Source organism: Stegostoma tigrinum, chromosome 12 (genome assembly GCF_030684315.1).
Source record: "Stegostoma tigrinum isolate sSteTig4 chromosome 12, sSteTig4.hap1, whole genome shotgun sequence".
Taxonomy (NCBI): Eukaryota; Metazoa; Chordata; class Chondrichthyes; order Orectolobiformes; family Stegostomatidae; genus Stegostoma; species Stegostoma tigrinum.
Window position 1 is genome coordinate 35,033,875 of NC_081365.1, and position 19,002 is coordinate 35,052,876.

General features: G+C 42.6%; 1 protein-coding gene across 1 annotated transcript in view; it reads left to right on the forward strand.

The window, feature by feature from the left end:
- The window catches only part of gsk3ba (glycogen synthase kinase 3 beta, genome duplicate a), a 183,844-nt gene that overhangs the window by 158,992 nt on the left and 5,850 nt on the right, over nucleotides 1-19,002 (forward strand). The window contains exons 9-10 of the mRNA XM_048540399.2: nucleotides 2,791-2,977; nucleotides 6,695-6,793. Of these exons, the coding sequence (XP_048396356.1) occupies nucleotides 2,791-2,977; nucleotides 6,695-6,793 (286 nt within the window). The remainder of the gene's footprint in view (nucleotides 1-2,790; nucleotides 2,978-6,694; nucleotides 6,794-19,002) is intronic.

The following is a 19,002-nucleotide window of genomic DNA, read 5'->3' on the forward strand; positions in this document are numbered from 1 at the left end:
GGTGTGGGGCCCAAAATTGGACACAGTATTCTAACTGGGGCCTAACTAGAGCTTTATAAAGCCTCAGAAGCACATCGCTGCTTTTATATTCCAACCCTCTTGAGCTAAACGACAATATTACATTCGCTTTCTTAATTACGGACTCTACCTGCAAGTTAACCTTTTAGAGAATCCTGGACCAACACTCCCAGATCCCTTTGTACTTCTGCTTTGCGAATTTTCTCACCATTTAGAAAATAGTCCATGCTTGTATTCTTTTTTTTCCAAAGTGCAAAATCTCACGTTTACTCACATTGAATTACATCAGCCATTTCCTGGACCACTCTCCTAAACTGTCTAAATCTTTCTGCTGCTTCCCCACCTCTTCAGTACTACCTTGCCTGCCCACCTATCTTGCTATCATCGGCCTGTGGATGGTGGATTGGTTTTGGAGAACTTGAAGGGCTGTTCACTTGCTGCAAAATTCATGGCCTCTGACCTGCGCTTGTAGTTCCAATACTCACGTAACTAACCCAGTTACATCTTTGGGGGTGACTACTCTGCAAATTCACCCCAAACCCCTCAATGAACAAGGATAATGATAATGGGCAAAAATTGTGTAGTAATCAGAGCATCTCAATCCTGAGTTTTTTTTCTCTGGTATGTGGTAGATAGGGGAAATCATTGAAGCAGTTGAAAATAAATGCTATTTTTAGGACTGTTGCGCTGATGTCACAAGCTGAGTTGTTTGGCCTTCCAAGAGCTAAAAGCATGAAGTTAAATCTGTGAAAGTGGTGAAGAGAGAGCCAGTCTCCTGCTGTAAATTTCAAAATAAAATTCCAATACAATTGTCACTATTAAACATGATGTCATGAATTCATTTCACCAGCGTTTTTGCAGAGTTAAATTTTAAGATTTCGTTTAAACTACTTGTGTTCTTGATCATACTTTGTTCGTGGCCCTCTTTGCCCCAACCTAACAAGGGAAAGTTGTCTGGGTTCACACTCTTTATAGCCATCTGGCAACCCCTGAATTGTGTGCATGGAGAAGTCAAGTGAGATGCCCCAAACTGCTTGACACTCACATAATTGCCAAAGTTGCTTGAACTGAGAATTGTGCATGAGTTCATAACATCATGTGGAGAGAAACTTGGAGGAGGTAAAATTGAGCAAAGCAATTTGATCAACTATGTTGGATTTTAATTTTAAATGAGGTAATTTGCAGGACTCTGTTAATGGTATAAGATATAAATTTTTCTTTGTCAAAATTTAGATTTTGATAGTTTATTGCTTCAAGAATGTTCATTCCTGTCAGAAAAACAAAGCTGTATGATTGATGCTGGTAACATTTCATTTTACACACAACTGAGCATACTGATGTTACTGAACATTGATGGTCTAGGGAGTGGCTACTTGTGGATGTGGTGTCAATTAAGTGGACTACTTTATCCTGGATGGTGTCAAGCTTGTTGTGTTGTTGGAATTAAATTCATTCAGACAAGTGGGGGATCATTTCATCACCTGACTTGTGTCTTGTAAGTGGTGAACAGGCTTTCAGGACTCTTGTGACTTGCTTGCCACAGTATTCCTAGTCTCTGACCTGCTCTTGTAGCCACTTTGTTTATGTGGCAAGTCTGTTCAGTTTCTGGTTATAGAACATAGAACAATACAGCGCAGAACAGGTCCTTCGGCCCTCGATGTTGTGCCGGCCTGTGAACTAATCTAAGCCCATCCCCCTACACTATCCCATCATCATCCATATGCTTATCCAAGGACTGTTTAAATGCCCCTAATGTGACTGAGTTCACTACATTGGCAGGCAGGGTGTTCCATGCCGTTACCACTTTGAGTAAAGGAGCTACCTCTGATATCTGTCTTAAATCTAGCACCCCTCAACACAAGATTGTCTGAAATACTTTAATGATTCATGGGTTTCTAGAGCTGTCTTCATGGTTAGTTGTAATTCCCAGGATGTTGATAGTGGGGGATTCAATGATGGTAACACCATTGAATGTCAGCGGGTAATGGTTAAAATTGCTCCTGTTGGAAGTGGTCATTGCCTTCATCTGTGCTATTAGCTTCCACCATACTCTGTGGCATTTAATTCCACATTCTCATCGTCTTTGGGTAAAGCACTTTATTCTGAATTCCCTGTTGGTTTTCTCTGACTATTTTATATTCATGGCTTCAATTATACACTTTTCTACAAAAGTAAATGTTCTCTCTGCATCCACTTTATCAAAATATTTAATTTTGTAGAATACTGATCAGATTGTCCCTCAGCCTCTTCATTAAAAGGAGATCCAAACTGTCAAGCCTTTCGTGACATGTGGATACATGTATTTTGGGTATCAAGTAAATCTTCACACCCTCTATCCTTTCAACAACAGAATCAGAACCACACGCAGTATTCTTGTTGAACTAACAAAGCTTAATGCTGATTTAGCCTAAATTTCCTACTTCTCAATTCTATCCATCTAGAATAAAACCCAGCCATTTTTTCAGTTATCTTGCTAATCTGCAGAGAGATCTAGATTCTACCAAAAGAACTCTGCTATTCTGAGAATTTTCATATTGATTTGAGAAGGACATTGAATAGCTGTTCTGGATGAAATTTAATCAATAGTGCAGCACTCTTCCAGTCCTGTACTGAACGTTTGCTAATGGCTTGAGTGCACAATCTTTGTGCTTATCCCAGACAACTTCAAATTTGGACAATGATGATACCACTGAGTCAATGAAGCGATCTCTGTGTCACCTTTCCAGTTGTGAATTTTTTAATCGATTGAATATTTCATTGATGTTTTTGCAGGTCTTCCGACCCCGCACTCCTCCGGAAGCCATTGCATTGTGTAGCCGTCTGCTTGAATATACCCCAACCGCCCGTCTGACGCCTCTAGAGGCATGCGCACATACGTTCTTCGATGAATTACGGGACCCAAATGTCAAGTTACCAAATGGACGTGACAAACCATTGCTGTTCAATTTCAGTACTCAAGGTAAGAAAGTGTGCTGTAACCAATAAAATGATAGTCGAATCTAAACTTTAATTGAACTTGCAAATTCAACTTCTGCTCATTTGGTAAAATCTAGTTATCGCATGAGAAGTTTCTCATCTCCATTCTAGATTGAAAAACAATGGAGCCATGCCTTATTAAAAAGGTGCTGTCTTCAATAGATCCAGTGGGCTAGCAATCATCCATTTGTGGGGAAAAATAATTTTCATTGTGTGCCTTTGCCTCTGTGACATTGTGCTGTTTGAGGAATCTGTTTCATAATCAAACAGACTGATTTAAATTTGCAGAATGTCCAGGAATGACTATAGCCCTTAATGCTGGTCAGTTTCTGAAAATTCTACTGGCTAGACACATCCAAAGAAGCAAATGTTGGTTCCAGCCAATCAGAAAGTGGGTAGGCAACCTCCAGGCTTGCATCTGTACTAATTCAAGTTCTGCATTCCAAGATAAAAGTTTAGAAAGAGCTAGTCTGCCAGACCCAAACCTGCATCACTTGCAGTTTAGGTTGGAATCAATTGCAGTACTTCTCTCGATTATTCACTTTTGAGACTTGTATTATTAATAGCGACTGCTTAAGTGAAGTGCTGGAGGGCCTTTGAAATCCTATCCCAGCCTAATATGGAACCAAATATGCTTACACACAAGAAGGCATCGGTTGACCCATTGTATTTATAACCATGTGTTGCCAAAACAACCCAAAGCTGTCTTGCTGGCTCCTCCACAATCAGCACCTTCCACTGTTTCAAATGTTTATGCACGTTTTCTTCCAAAGATGCAGGAGTATCTCAGGGTAAGAAGCTTGACATTGAAAAATTTGAAGTCTGGCTACTGTTTATGAATTTTAAAATTGAATAGCAATGAACCTACAGCAGTTGAAGTCACCAGTATCAATAACATAGCTCAGTTGCATTCTTCTGCTACCTGTGATTCTGCAAATGCTCATCCTTATAAAATGTCTCTTTACGGTTTACCTCCATAGAATTAATTTCATCCCATTGTTATTCCTACCCATTGGATAATAAACATGGTGCTGTCTTCAGTAGTCTCTCCTGTTGTTAAACCTGCAACTTTTATTTCGTCTCTTTTATTTGCAGTGTATGCCGTGGAAAGGTTATTTAAAACGTTGCCGTCATCTTTTGTATGAACAGAGACACGATCCAAGTTTAAGTGTCATTAGCTGACTGTTTCACATTGCTTTTATATCTTTAAAATCTGATTTAAGTTAACTTGCTCCAGCTCAATGTCAACAAAATATACGGGTCTCTGTCCTCTTAGTAGGACTGAGGTCAGGAGGAACTTCTTCACCCAAAGGATTGTGAATCTGTAGAATTCCCTGCCCAGTGAAGTGGTTGAAGCTACCTCACTGAATGTTTAGCAAGGCTAGATAAATTTTTGAACAGTAATGGAATTAAGGGTTATGGTGAGTGGGTGGGTAAGTGGAGCTGAGTCTCAAAGATCAGTCATGATCTTATTAAATGGCGGGGCAGGCTGGAGGGGCCAAATGAGTTACTCCTGCTCCTAGTTCTCATGTTCTTAACATCTACCACTCTCTATTGCCACCATAGACTTGAGCCCAAAAGTGCAGAACCTTACCAGATTTCTGACCATAAGCTCAGCTGTCCCCAAGACTGCTTTTTTTGTCCCTCACCTCCGCATCAATACCTCTATTTCTACTAATATCCCCCCCCTCCCCACTCAATTTTGAAACTTTTACTTCATGTTTTTATCACTTTATTGCTCGATTTCTCCAATTTACCGGCTTCCTTCCTGGATAAATGGGAGGTGATGCATTTTGGAAGGTCGAATTTGAAAGCTGAGTACAGGATTAAGGATAGGATTCTTGGCAGTGTGGAGGAACAGAGGGATCTTGGTGTGCAGATACATAGATCCCTTAAAATGGCCACCCCAAGTGGACAGGGTTGTTAAGAAAGCATATGGTGTTTTGGCTTTCATTAACAGGGGGATTGAGTTTAAGAGTCATGAGATCTTGTTGCAGCTCTATAAAGCTTTGGTTAGACCGCACTTGGAATACTGAGTCCAGTTCTGGTCGCCGTATTATAGGAAAGATGTGGATGCTTTGGAGAGGGTTCAGAGGAGGTTTACCAGGATGCTGCCTGGACTGGAGGGCTTATCTTATGAAGAGAGGTTGACTGAGCTTGGTCTCTTTTCATTGGAGAAAAGGAGGAGGAGAGGGGACCTAATTGAGGTATACAAGATAATGAGAGGCATAGATAGAGTTGATAGCCAGAGACTATTTCCCAGGGCAGAAATGGCTAGCACGAGGGGTCATAGTTTTAAGCTGGTTGGTGGAAAGTATAGAGGGGATGTCAGAGGCGGGTTCTTTACACAGAGAGTTGAGAGCATGGAATGCGTTGCCAGCAGCAGTTGTGGAAGCAAGGTCATTGGGGTCATTTAAGAGACTGCTGGACTTGCATATGGTCACAAAAATTTGAGGGTGCATACATGAGGATCAATGGTCGGCACAGCATTGTAGGCTGAAGGGCCTGTTCTGTGCTGTACTGTTCTATGTTCTATATGGAGCCATTCAGCATGTCGCCACTGTGTCTTTAACCAAATTCTGCTTGAAGTCTTGTAATCATGAAGCTTCATGGCTTCTTGTGCCACGTCGGTCACCTTCAAAGATTCTCATCTCTTCCAATTTTCCCACCACCCTTCCCTATCTCTGAGCTTCTCCAGTACCAGTCTCTTACTCCTTTTTCCATTGTCTCCACCATCATTGGTGCAGGCGTTTAACGTAGAGAATTCCAGAAAATAGTTTAAACATTTCTAACTGTTTAAAATCTGCCTTCCTGTCCTAGGCTTTGCATCATATTGAAGCGTGTTCCCAGGCACCTTTTACATGCCGTAGTTGGTGCAAAAATGCTTATCATTGTGGTTCGAAATTTATAAGGTGGACCCCCTCAATAGGGTAACCTTATCCACTCTCTCTGAGAATTACAGCTCACAAAAGCCTTACCCCGATGTTCAGTTCCCTTTGCATTTTGGTTCACTTAGCATCGAATTGATAATGGTGTGTGCGATTGGTTTCATTACTGGTTAGGAAGGAGTAACTTACAATGGTTTGTGGTAACTATCTAGTAGTCTGTGCAGCATGTGACCATGTGTAGACGGAGTCATTGATTGGCATTCATTGATATAACTCGTGTTTTTCGTGTAAATTTAGATAAGACACTGGAGGCTGCACTCCTGCAATAAGCCAGAACTTTTGTATCTGTATGTGTCCATTATTTATGCTTGTATTTTGTGGCATTTTGTATCACCTAGAGAACACATTTGATCGCTGTATGTCATGGAAAACAAAACTCCCTAGAAATTTGAACAATAATACTGGATCTGTTGGATCATATTAGTTGTAATCTTTAGTCAAAGCTTGATTAGAAGAAATGGAAATAGAATACAAATTGACACATGGCTGAAGAAATGCATATCAATAAACTTACTGGAGTTACTTCACATAACTTAGAACTCTGAAGGCCCTGCAAATGATAAATTGATGTCATTTGCAGAGGGGCATTTTCTGATTAACATCCTGTAAATTGCAACAGTTGGACAGAGCAAAGGACATTATAAAATTCTATTGTGCAATAGAAAGCCCTGTCAGCACTTCAGTGGTCTTCTACTGAAATTCTGAATTGCTGGTGATTTTAAAATACTGTACACATGTTATTGATTTTGCAGAACTGTCGAGCAGCCCAGCACTGGCATCAATTCTTATCCCTCCTCACATTAGGAATCAGACTCCTGCATCAACTCCAACGAATGCTTCTGCAGTGTCAGGTAAGCATGATGATGCACATATTCCAACAGTTGCAAAGTGAAATGTCATGTAACTTCAGTTCATCCATTAGAATTCTTATCTTCACTATACCTTCACTATATCTTCACAAGGGTAGGTAATGACATAGTGGTATTATTGCTGGACTGTTAATCCAGAGACTTGGCTAATGTTCTGGAGACGTGGTTTAAATCTTGCCATGGCAAATGGTGGAATTTGAGTTCATTAGAAATCTGAAAGTAAGTGTCTAATGATGACCATGAGTCATTGTTGATCGTCAGGGAAAATCCATCTGGTTCGCTAATGTGCCTTAGGGAAAGAAGTTGTCACTCTTACCTGGTCTGGCCTACGTGTGACTCTAGAGCTGCGGCAATGTAGTTGACTGTTGCCCAAGGGCCAATTAAGGATAGGCAAAGATGCTAGTTGGGCCAGTGACACCCCCATGAACGAAGAAAACAAATTACAGAAGGACCACAGAATGAAATCTCAATGGTGTAGAAAATCAGAACTGTAATTTTAGGCGAGGGTGACATAGAGAAGATAGCTTGATTAGAATGCTGAAACTAATAAACTGTACAGTGAGCAGGTTTTCCTGAAGCTCTTGCTGTCATGTGTTCTTTAACTGTACTACATCCATACATGATCACAACTTTAAAATGCTGATTTATTTGATGTCAATTGTGGTTCAGTTGGTGGCCTTCTTTCTTCTGGGTTAGGAGGTTGTAGTCTCAAAGCCCCTACTTCAGAGGTTTGAGTTCAAGATCTAAATTAATACTGCTGTGGAGTACTGATGTTGTACTGCAATGCTAAAGGTTCTGTCATTTGGATGACCAATTAAACCAAGGCATTGCTTGGCACCTCAGGTGGATGTGAAAGATCCCATGGCTCTGAAGAGTTAGAGGACTGTTTCAGGTGTACTGCCTATTTTTTTTTTCCTAAATCAGTTTTCAAAACAGGTACCTTGTTATTATTACATTGCTAGATGTGTTTATGTTCATGAAATGTAATGTATAAGTGTTAACTTTTTCCCATTCTGTTAGTCAAATTATATGAAATTGCATTTACATTAGTACATGTCAGGAACATAACTCAATATTTCACTTATTTCTGTTCGTGTTTGCATAGCTTCTGCACTATAACTTCTTTTTCATACATCATGACCAAGCTACAATGTTAGACTACTTTATACGGTCATATTGAATCATAAAATGGTTCTAGAACAGGACAACATTTAGCCTATCATGCTACATAAATGCTTCATAGAAAGCATGAAGGCACGTGAAATGTGGTAGTACTTTTCTACTTTAGATGATAAAGCAAATGAGATGTTTGTTTTGTGTGCATGGTCTGCGTATCTGTGTGTAATGTATATTAGATACAGTGATCCATTAGCTTGTTTGACTAAATGGCATTACTCTGCATTGCAAACCAGCCAGCAGCATGAATTCAGTTCTCAGACTGCTGAGATTACCATAAAGGACTGTCCCTGTCCACTTTTACTCTCACTTGAAGCGTAGTGACTCTCAGGTTAAACCACAACCGGTCATGTCTGTCTAATGAAAGTGCATCCCTATGGCCCTCTGGGACTATGGTGGCATTACCTAATGACAGAATAATCTGAATTTATGCATTGTGCAGATGTAAGTACAATGAAATGTAAAATGAAAACAGGAGTGATATTGCTGTGCAAGTAAGTGGCAGTGCAAGTTGATGAGCTACAGTTAACAGAAACAGTAAATAGAATTCTTGGGTTTGTAGAAATACTAATTTCAGCCCTAGGTGGTTAAAATGAGATAATACTCAACTTATAAAATTTATTGGGTGACTGTGCATAAATATTGCCAGTTTCAGCCTCCCTATTATAGGAATAATTAGCCAATGAAAAAGCATCGACATGGATGGATGGTGTTTCTAGGCATGTAACTTGTATTCCAGAAAACTGATTTTAAGGATGTTGCAATGTTTGCAGTTGCACCTGCAACTGGGAGAAAGCTTGCTATTATTCTGTTTTGGCACCCAGCATTACAGGTAATGCTCTAGCTGAGGCCAAATCACTGAGTTGTAAGGGTTTAATATGATTTATTATTTTTGCATTCATTGCTATGATTTACTGTATGAATTTTTAATTTCTATATTAACTTATCCATCTTCAGCCCCCGTCGCAAAACTCAACACTTGCCTGTATTCAATTGTCTGTATTTTGCTGACGTTGTGCCATAATAAGGCTGCTCAGCCCATTGATTTTTTTCCATGTCCACTCTTTGTAGAGCTTTCTAGTAAATTCAGTTCCCTCAATCTATTCCCATAGGCCCTGAATGCTTAATTTCATCAACTTTCCACCCAGTCATTGATCATCTTTTCTTCTACAACTGTCGGTATCCACGTCCAGATCCAGGTTATTACATTCTATATGCAAGAATGTTCTTCGTCACATCATCCACATCTCCTCCCATAAAAGTCCACAACCTTTAACCTTCAACCAAAACAAACATCTTAGACTTTCCACCATCAACTGATGAAGGCATCTCATCATGGTGTACTCTATAATGCTTTTTTTTAAACTGCCCTTCAATTTCTTCCGGTCCAAAGAAAACTGCCTCAGTTCCTCCAGCCTAAAGTTGATTATGACAAGCACTTCCACCATTTCCACCCATCTAGACCAGTCAAATAGTCCGTTTACAAGATAATCATTATCTAGCTAACCTTTCCAGTGCAACCTATCAATTTTGACCCAAGGGATGACCTTTCTCTCCTGTTTTGTACTGCTATTTTTCAGCTTCCTATCTCTTGCTAAACACTAACTTGTAAAGTACTCATTAAATATTCAGTTCTTATCCTGTGTATCTAAGCATATATCACCCTGTTTGCCTCCTAATAGGCAGCACATCTTTTAATACCTGCTTACTACAGGGATTTCAGTTTTGGTACCAAGATTTGGCTTCCCTTTTATGCTGACAGCTAGTTTTCTCTCTGTCTCTGTTAGGTTTACTTTCCTGTTTGTTTTGCCATAAATTTTATTTGTCTGGATGACCTTTAAAGAATTCACCTAACAACATGCTGTGCCTCCCTTTGTTTTGTTTCAACATATTCTCTTTCACCCAAGGAGTCAGATTTACAGCACAGAAAATGCCCTTCGCGTCACTGATAGTCAAAAATCAACCACCTAACTATCTGATCCCATTTTCCAGCATCCGCCCAAAGCCTTATATGCCTTGGCATAACAAATGCACATCTAAATACACCTTGAAAGTTTTATAATGGTGTCTGCTTCTACCACTCTTACAAGCAGCGATTGTGAGATTCCCTCCACCTGAGTGAAAAAAAGGCCCTGACTTTGCCTTTATGCCTGTTTCTTGAATGTACGTAACCTTTATTTGAAACATCTCCATCTTTCCAGTACTGTTTTTCCCAGCAGTCTTTGGTTATATTGTACCTGGGTAGATTCCTCTGTCACTTCCAGTGAAGTTAGCCCTTTTCCAAATCACAGTTTCTGCTTTATACTAGATATAACAGTGTGGAGCTGAAGGAACACAGCAGGCCAGTCAGCATCAGAGAAGCAGCAAAGTTCATATTTCGGGTCAGGACCCTTCGGAAATGGGGAGGGGGAAGGGAGCTCAGACGTAAATAGAAAGGAGGGGTGGGGCTGAGAAAGGTAGCAAGTGATGAGGATTCGTCAGTATGGTGGGAGGGGTGATGGACAGGTTGTGCCAGGTCAAGGAGGTGGGGATAAGAGGGAGGCTTGGACATGGGATGAGGCCAGGAGTGGGAAGATTTAAAAAGTGGTGAATTCCACGTTTAGGCCATCAGGCTGTAGGTTCCCAAGGCAAAGTTGAGGTGTTGCTCCTCTGGTTTCTGGGTGGCATCATTGTGGCACTGGAGAAGGCCCAGGACAGACATGTCACTCAGGGAATGGGAGTTGAAATGGCTCATGACTGGAAGGTTTTGTCATTTGTCGTGAACTACAAAGTGTTCTCCAAGTCTCCACTTGGTCTCACTGATGTAGCGAAGGCCACATGGGGAGCAGCAGATGCAATAGACCGTGTTGATGGACGTGCAGGTGAACTTCTGTCTGATGTGGAAAGTTTGTTTACAATCTGAAATTGTGGATGCTGTGAATCAGGAACAAAAACAAACTTGCTGGAATCAAGCCTACCCCAGCTCAGAGTCTCCCTCTCCCAAACCTGCAGAGGGTCTCTTCTGTTTGTCATTCTGCGCAGGATCCACAACCTCAACCAACACTTTTTTTTTTTTTCTCCACCTGATCTGACATTTAAAACAGTAAGTACACTAAACTTACTGGTGCCTGCCACCAAACACAGGCCTCTTACACTCCCCCAGTCCTCAGCCCCACCCAGGACCTCCCCCACAATGTGCCTGGCGACATTGACCAACGCATCACCCACTGATGCCAGCAGTCTCATCACATCTACTGACACTGGTCACATCACTTCCACTGCCTGAAACACTGGGGCTGCTGCCACCCCACACTTCATAAATGCTGCTGACAGAGGGTGCTGCCATGCGGCCTACATCAAGGACACGGCTCCCGCCACCAGCATCAAGAATGATGTCACTTCTGCCAATGACAACGCTGATGTTACCATTCGTGGCTTGTGCCTCCTGCTGACATAGAAGATGCCACTACCTCCACCCCCCAAAGCCAATTTCCAGCCCCAAGCCCTGCTGGGTATTGTCTGTCTGTCTGTCGCACTCTCGCCCCTGCCCTCGCCTCAGCACCCCCCTCGCGCCCCCTCCCCTCCTCTCTGTCTCGCCCTGTCTGTCGGCATCTGGCTCTCTGTTGTTGTCGCTGTCTCCCTCCTCTTCTACCGCCGCCAACCCTGCCCCTCAGAGGCCAAACGGTCAGCCCTCATTGAAGGGCTCACCTTCATTCTTCTCCACCCACACGTGAATGAATTCAATTCACGCCTGGATGTCGAACAGTGTTTTCTCGGCCTTTGCTCCTATTTCTTTAATCATGTGTCTAACCCACCCTCTGTAGACTCCATCTCCTGCCACCAACGCACACCATCTCAAAGCCTCCTACCCTCCCTCAACCTCTTCATCTCCAGTTGTGACCTCAATCCCAACAATCACTCCAACCTCTCCCCCACGAAAAGTGCAGCCCTCTGCTCCAACCGTAACCTCACCATCAGACCCACAGATAACAGGGGCACAATAATGATTGGCACACTGACCTTTACATAGCTAAGGACAGGTGCCAACACTCTGCAACCATCACCTGCCACTCCCTCAAACATGACCCCACCCCTGACCACCAAAACATCATCTCTCAAACCATTCATAACCTCAGGTGACATCCCACCCAAAGCCTCCAACCTCATCGTTCCCCAACCCTGCATCACCTGTTTCTACTGCCTTCCCAAAATCCCCAAACCTGACTGTTCCGCTGACCCTTGTCTCTATCTGCTCTTGCCCCACTGAAAGTATCTCTGCTTTCCTTGACATCTGTTTTCTCCCCATGGTCCAGGAACTCCCCACCTAAGTCTAGGACACCCCCACACCCTCCATCTCCTCCAAGACTTCGGTGGCCCCCAACACCTCATCTTCACAATAAATATCAGATCCCTGTACACTTGCACTCCCCACGTGGATGGCCTAAAAGCCATCCACTACTTCCTTTCCCACAGGCCCAACTAGTCCACTTCGACCAACACCCTCATTTGCTTAACCTAACTCCTCCTCACCCTAAACAACTACTCATTTAATTCTGTCCACTCCCTACAGACTAAGGGGGTGGCCATAGGTACCAGCGTGGGCCTCCGCTATGCCTGTCTCTTCATAGGATACATGGAACAGTCCCTCTTCTGCTGCTACATTGGCACCTTCCTGCACCTCTTCCTCTGCTACACTGATAACTGTATTGGCACTGCCTTGTGCTCCTGCAAGGAGCTTGAACAGTTCATCAGTTTTACTAACACCTTTCATCCCAACCTCAAATTTACCTGGACCATCTTTGAAACTTCCCTCTACTTCTTGGACACCTCTGTCTCCATCTCTGGTGACTGCCTCAATTGATATCTGTTTCAAGCCCACTGACTCCCACAGCTCCCTCGACTACACCTCCTCATATTCACCTTGCTGCAAGAATGCAATTCCCTACTCCTAATTCCTTTGCCTCTGCTATGTCTGGTCCCAAGATGGGACATTGCACTCCCAAACATCCCAGGTGAACCCTTATTTCAAGGACTGCAACTTCCACCACCACCACCACTCCCTCCACCCCCCCATGATCAAAAATGCTCTCAACCACATCTCTTGCGTTTCACCCACGTCTATGCTGCACTCGCATACCCTCCCCCAACCAACAAAATCAAAGATAGAGTCCCTCTTGTACTGACATACCACACCACCAACCTCTGTATTCAACATATAACTTTCCAACACTTTTTAACAATCCCGACACTGCGGAAACAGGCCCTTCGGCCTAATGAATCCACACAAACTCTCAGAGCATCCCACCCAAACTCATCACCTTACAACCTACCTAATCTATACATCCCTGAATACTATGGGCAATTCAGCATGGCCAATGCACCAAGTTTGCGCATCTTGGACTGAGAGGGGGAAACTGGAGCATGCAAAAGAAACCCAGACAGACACAGACACAGGGAGAATGTGCAAGCTCCACACAGTCACCTGCAGGTGGAATCAAAACCAGGTCCCTGACGCTCTGGGGCAGCGGTTCTAATCACTGAGCCACCTTGCTGCCATTTACATTGCCGTGGGTCTCACTTCTGCCACCTACAGTCCGACCCCACAACCAAAGATGTATTTCCCTCCCCACCCATCTGCTTTTTGTAGTGGCGACTCTCTCGTCCATGCCACACTCCCCACCATCCCCGGCACTTTGCCTGCAACCGCAGAAAGTGCTACAGCTACCCCCACACCACCTCCCTCCCATACATTCAAGGCACCAAATAGGCCTTCCACATCAAACAGAGGTTCATCTGCACATCCGTCAACAGAGTCAACTTTATCTGCTGTTCCTGATATGGCCTCCTCTACATCAGTGAGACTAATTGGAGGCTTGGTGACTGCTTTGTTGAGCACTTGTGCTCTGTTCGCAACAAACGACAACACCTTTTGTCGCTAGCCATTTCAACTCCCCCTCCCACTCCCTGGGTTTCACATCTATCCTGGGTCTCCTCCAGTGATGCCACCCTCAAACTGGAGGAGTAGTGCCTCATATATTCCACCTTGGAAGCCTACAGCCCAATGGCCTTAATGTGGATTTTACCAGTTTCAAAATCTCTCCACACGTGGCCTCATCCTATGTCCAACCCTCACTCTCATCTCTGCCTCCATGACTTGACACAACCCCTCCACCTTCTCTCTAACCTTTCTGCCCCTCCCTTGGGCTGAGGAGTGGCAGATGGAGTTTAATTTAGATAAATGTGAAGTGCTGTATTTTAGAAAGGCACATCAGGGCTGGACATATACACTTAATGGTGAGGTCCTGGGGAGTACTGCTGTGCGAAGAGACCTCAAAGTGCAAGTTCATAGTTCCTTGAAAGTAGAGTCACAAGTAGACAGGGTAGTGAAGAAGGCATTTGGTATGTTTGCATTTTTTTTGATCGGTGCATTAAGTATAGTAGTTGGAAGGTCATTTTGCAGCTCTGCAAAACATTGGTTAGGCCACTTTTGGAATACTGTGTTCAGTTCTGGCCTCTCTGTTGCAGGAAGGATTTTATGAAACTTGAATGGCCTCAGAAAAGAATTGAGGATGTTGCCAGGATTGGAGGGTTTGAGCAATAGGGAGAGGCTTAATAGGTTGGGGCTATGTTCTTTGGAGCATCAGAGGCTAAATGGTGACCTCATTAAAGTTTATAAAATCATGATAGAGTAAATAGCTAAGATCTTTTCCCCAGATTAGGGGAGTCCAAAACTAGACTGCATAAGTTTGAGATGAGAGGGGAATAATTTAAAAGAGACCTAAGGAGCGACTTTTTTAATGCAGAGGGTGATGTGTATGGATTAAACTACCAGAGGAAGTGGTGGAGGCTGATACAATTACAGCATTTAAAAGGCATCTGTTTGGGTATACAAGATAGTAGAAACTGCCAGTGCTGGAGTATCTGAGATAACACGGTGTAGAGCTGTATGCACACAGGAGGCCAAGCAGCATCAGAGGAGCAGGAAAGCTGACGTTTTGGTTTGAGACCCTTCTTCAGAAATGGGGGGAGGGGAAGGATATTCTGAAATAAATAGGGAGAGAGGGGGAAGCGTATAGAAGATGGATAAAGGAGAAGAAAGGTGGAGAGGAGATAGACCGGTCAAAGAGGCGGGGTTGGAGCTAGTGAAGGTGAATGTAGGTGGGGAGTTAGGGAGGGGATAAGTCCATCCAGGGAGGATGGACTGGTCAAGGAGGCGTGTTGAGGTTGGTGGGCAGGAGATGGGGGTGGACCTTGAGGTGGGAGGAATGGATGGGTATATGAATTGGAAGGGCTTAGACTGATATGGGCCAAATGCTGGTAATGGGTCTAGATTAATTTAGAATATCTTGTTGGCATCAGTAAGTTGGACCAAAGGATGTGTTTCCATGCTGTACGTATCTAAGATTCTCTGTCTATAACAAGGTGATCAAGGAAACTCTGAACACATTTCATAAATGCATCTCCATATTTACTGCACCACTGAGATTATCCCAGTTGATATGAGACATATATTTACAACACATAAATTACTTGGATGATGGAAGTGAATGTACTATGACTGAGTTTGCAAATGACACTAAAGCCATCAAAGTGGCTATCAAGGCTGAGTTGTTGTGCATTCAAGGCTGAAAAAACTGATTTTTAATCAGTAAGTAAATCAAGGGTTGTGAGGAAATGGCAGGAAAGTGGGGCTGAAGATTATCAGATCAGTCACAATCTCCTTGAATACTGAGCAGACTCACTGGGTCGAATTACCTTTCTCTCTTTGGAGGTGTATTAAATACACCTAGTGACCTGACCATTGCCCTTTTTTCTCCCCCTGTTTGTCAACCCTGAGCAAGGTCAGAGACAATTTGATATCTCACCGACATTCTCAATTTTGAACACTGGTTCCTTAGCTGGTCTTTATTTTTAGCACTTTCTTCCACTGCAACAATGAATTCTGTGTGGAATTTATAACCCAAAAGGCCATTTGACCTCACTGGTGAGTGCTGAGGTTTATGCTCCACACAGACCACTTCCCATTCCCTATGTCAGACCTTAGCATATCATTCTGTTCTTTTTTTCTCCCCCCTTGTAGTGTTAATCAACATTCCCCTAAATGCATCGATACTGGCCACGTCAACCACACCTTGTAGCAAGTTCCATGTTCTGATTACTCACTGGCTTAAACAAGTTTTTTTCTGAATTCCCGGTTGAATTTATTAATACATATCTTGTAGTGATGAATCCTAGTTCTGACCTGCTGGGCAAGTGAAAACATCCCTTCTCTGCTGCATCCAACCTTTCACCCCTTTTGTCTTCTGTCTTCCTTAATTCCAGTCAGTTTAGTCTTTCCTGACGGGTATAATGTCTAGTTTCATCCTGTTTGATCTTTCTTAAGCCTTCTCCATTGTATCTACATCCTTCCTAAAAAGTGGAGATCACACTTTTTATAGTATTACAAGTATGGTCTTGGTTCTATACAATTTTATCGCAACTTCCCTGATTATCAGTTAATTTCTGCTAAAAATGTGTATTATTTTCTTTTTATGGCTTTATTAACTTTTGATGTTGACACAATGTGGAGCTGGAGGAACAGGTCAGGCAGCATCAAAGGAGCAGGAAAGTCGACATTTCGGGTCAGGATCCTTCCACAGTTCTGATGAAGGTCCTGACCCGAAACGTCGACTTTCCTGTTCCACAGCTAACTCTGCCTCCAGTAAGTCCGGTTCTGGCTATCTCTTAACCTTTTTGGTGCTTCTTTGTGATTTTTGTATTTGTACTTTGGTGTCCAGGAACAGGAGGATCACTTAGAATGCTTATATTCAAAAGAGGGTGAGATTTCCTTATTGTTCCTACTCAAATGTGCCACCTCATCTGTTAGTTCAAGTCTGTTTGTTTCTAACTGTTTAAAATATGATTGTTGAATTTCTAAGAAAAATAAGGCGGCACAAATTTAAAGCAACCACAAAAAAATTGAAGTGCAGGTTAGAATGAGGAATTCACTCCTACAGACTGTTGCAGCAGAAAACATAAGTTCCTTGAAAGTGTACATAGTTGAGTGCGAAAGCAGAATGTACATAGGTGTGGACTATGAGCAGAAGACTGGAATTTCATTGGTCACCTCAGAAGAAAAGCATAGGTACAGACTGGCAACCAGTATGTCCTTTGTTCGATATGGTCATATAATTTTGTATAAATATATAAACTGACTGTGCTGCTTCCCTGCTCTGCACTAGCCAGGAACTTGTATTTATGTCTTTCTCTCCTGTTGTCTCATCAACCCAGGTGCACCTCATTTTACAAAGCTCATCTTGTCCAAGAGAATCAACTCTTTTCTCAACCTTATTACTACTAAACTACTGACCGCCCAACATCTCTGCTTGGTTTTTCTGTCAGGGGACATTAGCTATGCTTTATTTTCTATGACAGTGGGTCATACAGTATTGGTAACTCCTGTCAACACCTCAAATCTGACTTCTCCTAAAGAAAAATAAAGCCAAGCCATTGACGCCTCCATATTTACAAAGTACTGCCTGATGTTTAGGCTGTCTTTCCTTTTCTAAAAGTCCTTGCATCTTTTCCCAGCTTTCATGTTTGGAAACCTCGGATTGGTTTTCAGTGCCTACCATAGTTCAAAATGTCTCTTTATCAAAGTGGTAAGTGGCCTTTGGTGACCTTACCATACATAAGCTATCCCTTCTCGACCTGTCGGTGGTTTTTAACACAGTGATCACAAAATCCTCCTCCAGTGCCTTTCCAATGCTATGTAGCTAGATTGAGCTACAATTTCTTGGTTCAGTTTTGCCAGGTTTGATTTTTGGCTTTGCTAATGATAGCAAAAGATTCCCATCACATGGTTTCTCTTCCAGCACCTGCATTACTGCCTCTTCCCCCAAAGAATCTAGCCTTGGCCCTCTCCTGGTTATCATTTGCAAATCACACCTTGAAACACTATTCGAAATTACAATATTGCTTCCTTATGTATGCTAACCGCAACTAGCTCTACTTCGCCACTACCCCTCCTGATCCGCGCACTTTCTCCAAATTGCCAGACTGCTTGTCTGACATCAGTACTTGATAAGCAGAAATTTCCTCCAATTAAATATCAAGAAGACTAGCTCCATCCACTTTCAGTTTATTAGACAATAACTCAATTTTATTCTCTGGCAAATGGTACATTGTTCTCAACTTTGTCTTCATAGAATAGAATCATAGAATCCCTACAGTGTGGAAGAAGGCCATCGAGTCCACAACAACCCTCTGAAGAGTATCCCACCTAGACCCACCCCATTCCCGTAACCCTGCATTCCCAGTGGCTAAACTACTTAATCTGCACTGCCGTGGGTTCAATGGATAATTTAGTTTCGTCAGTCTACTTAACCTGGACATTTTTGAACCAGGATGTAACCCATGCAGACATGGGGCGAACTTGCAAACTTCACACAGTCATCTGAGGGTGGAATCGAACTTGTGTCATTTAATCATGAGAGTAACTTTCGATGGAGTTACCTTTTCCTACTCCATAATGTTATCGGACTTTTCTCAGCTTAGTTTATCTGCTGAAATTCTCAGCTTCGTGTATGGTACTGTTCGACTTGACTATTCTAACACGTTTTTAAGCTGGCTTCCATGTTCTAACCTTCAAAACTGGAGGTAATCCAAAAAACCTGTACTAACTTGTGCAAAGTCCTATTTACACAATCATACGCTGACCTACGTGAGCTTCTGGTTAAGCAGCACTTAGATTCTCATCCCTGTTTTCAGATCCATCCATTGTTTCAACCATCCCTATTAATTTGCAGGAGCACAACGCTCTAATCTCTGTGCGCTTCTAATTCTAGTGCTTAAGTGCCCTGACTTTGATCCATCTGCCATTGGTGGCAATGCTGCAAAGGCCCCAAGCTCTGAAATTCCTTTTTTGGCAAGCTTTTTGTCTCTTCACCTAATTTTCCTGTTTGAGACACTCCTTAAAACCTACCTATTTGAGGTTTTTAGTCATTCGTTGTAATAGCACCCTAGACTGTTTGTCAAGTTTTGCTTTGTAGCACTCC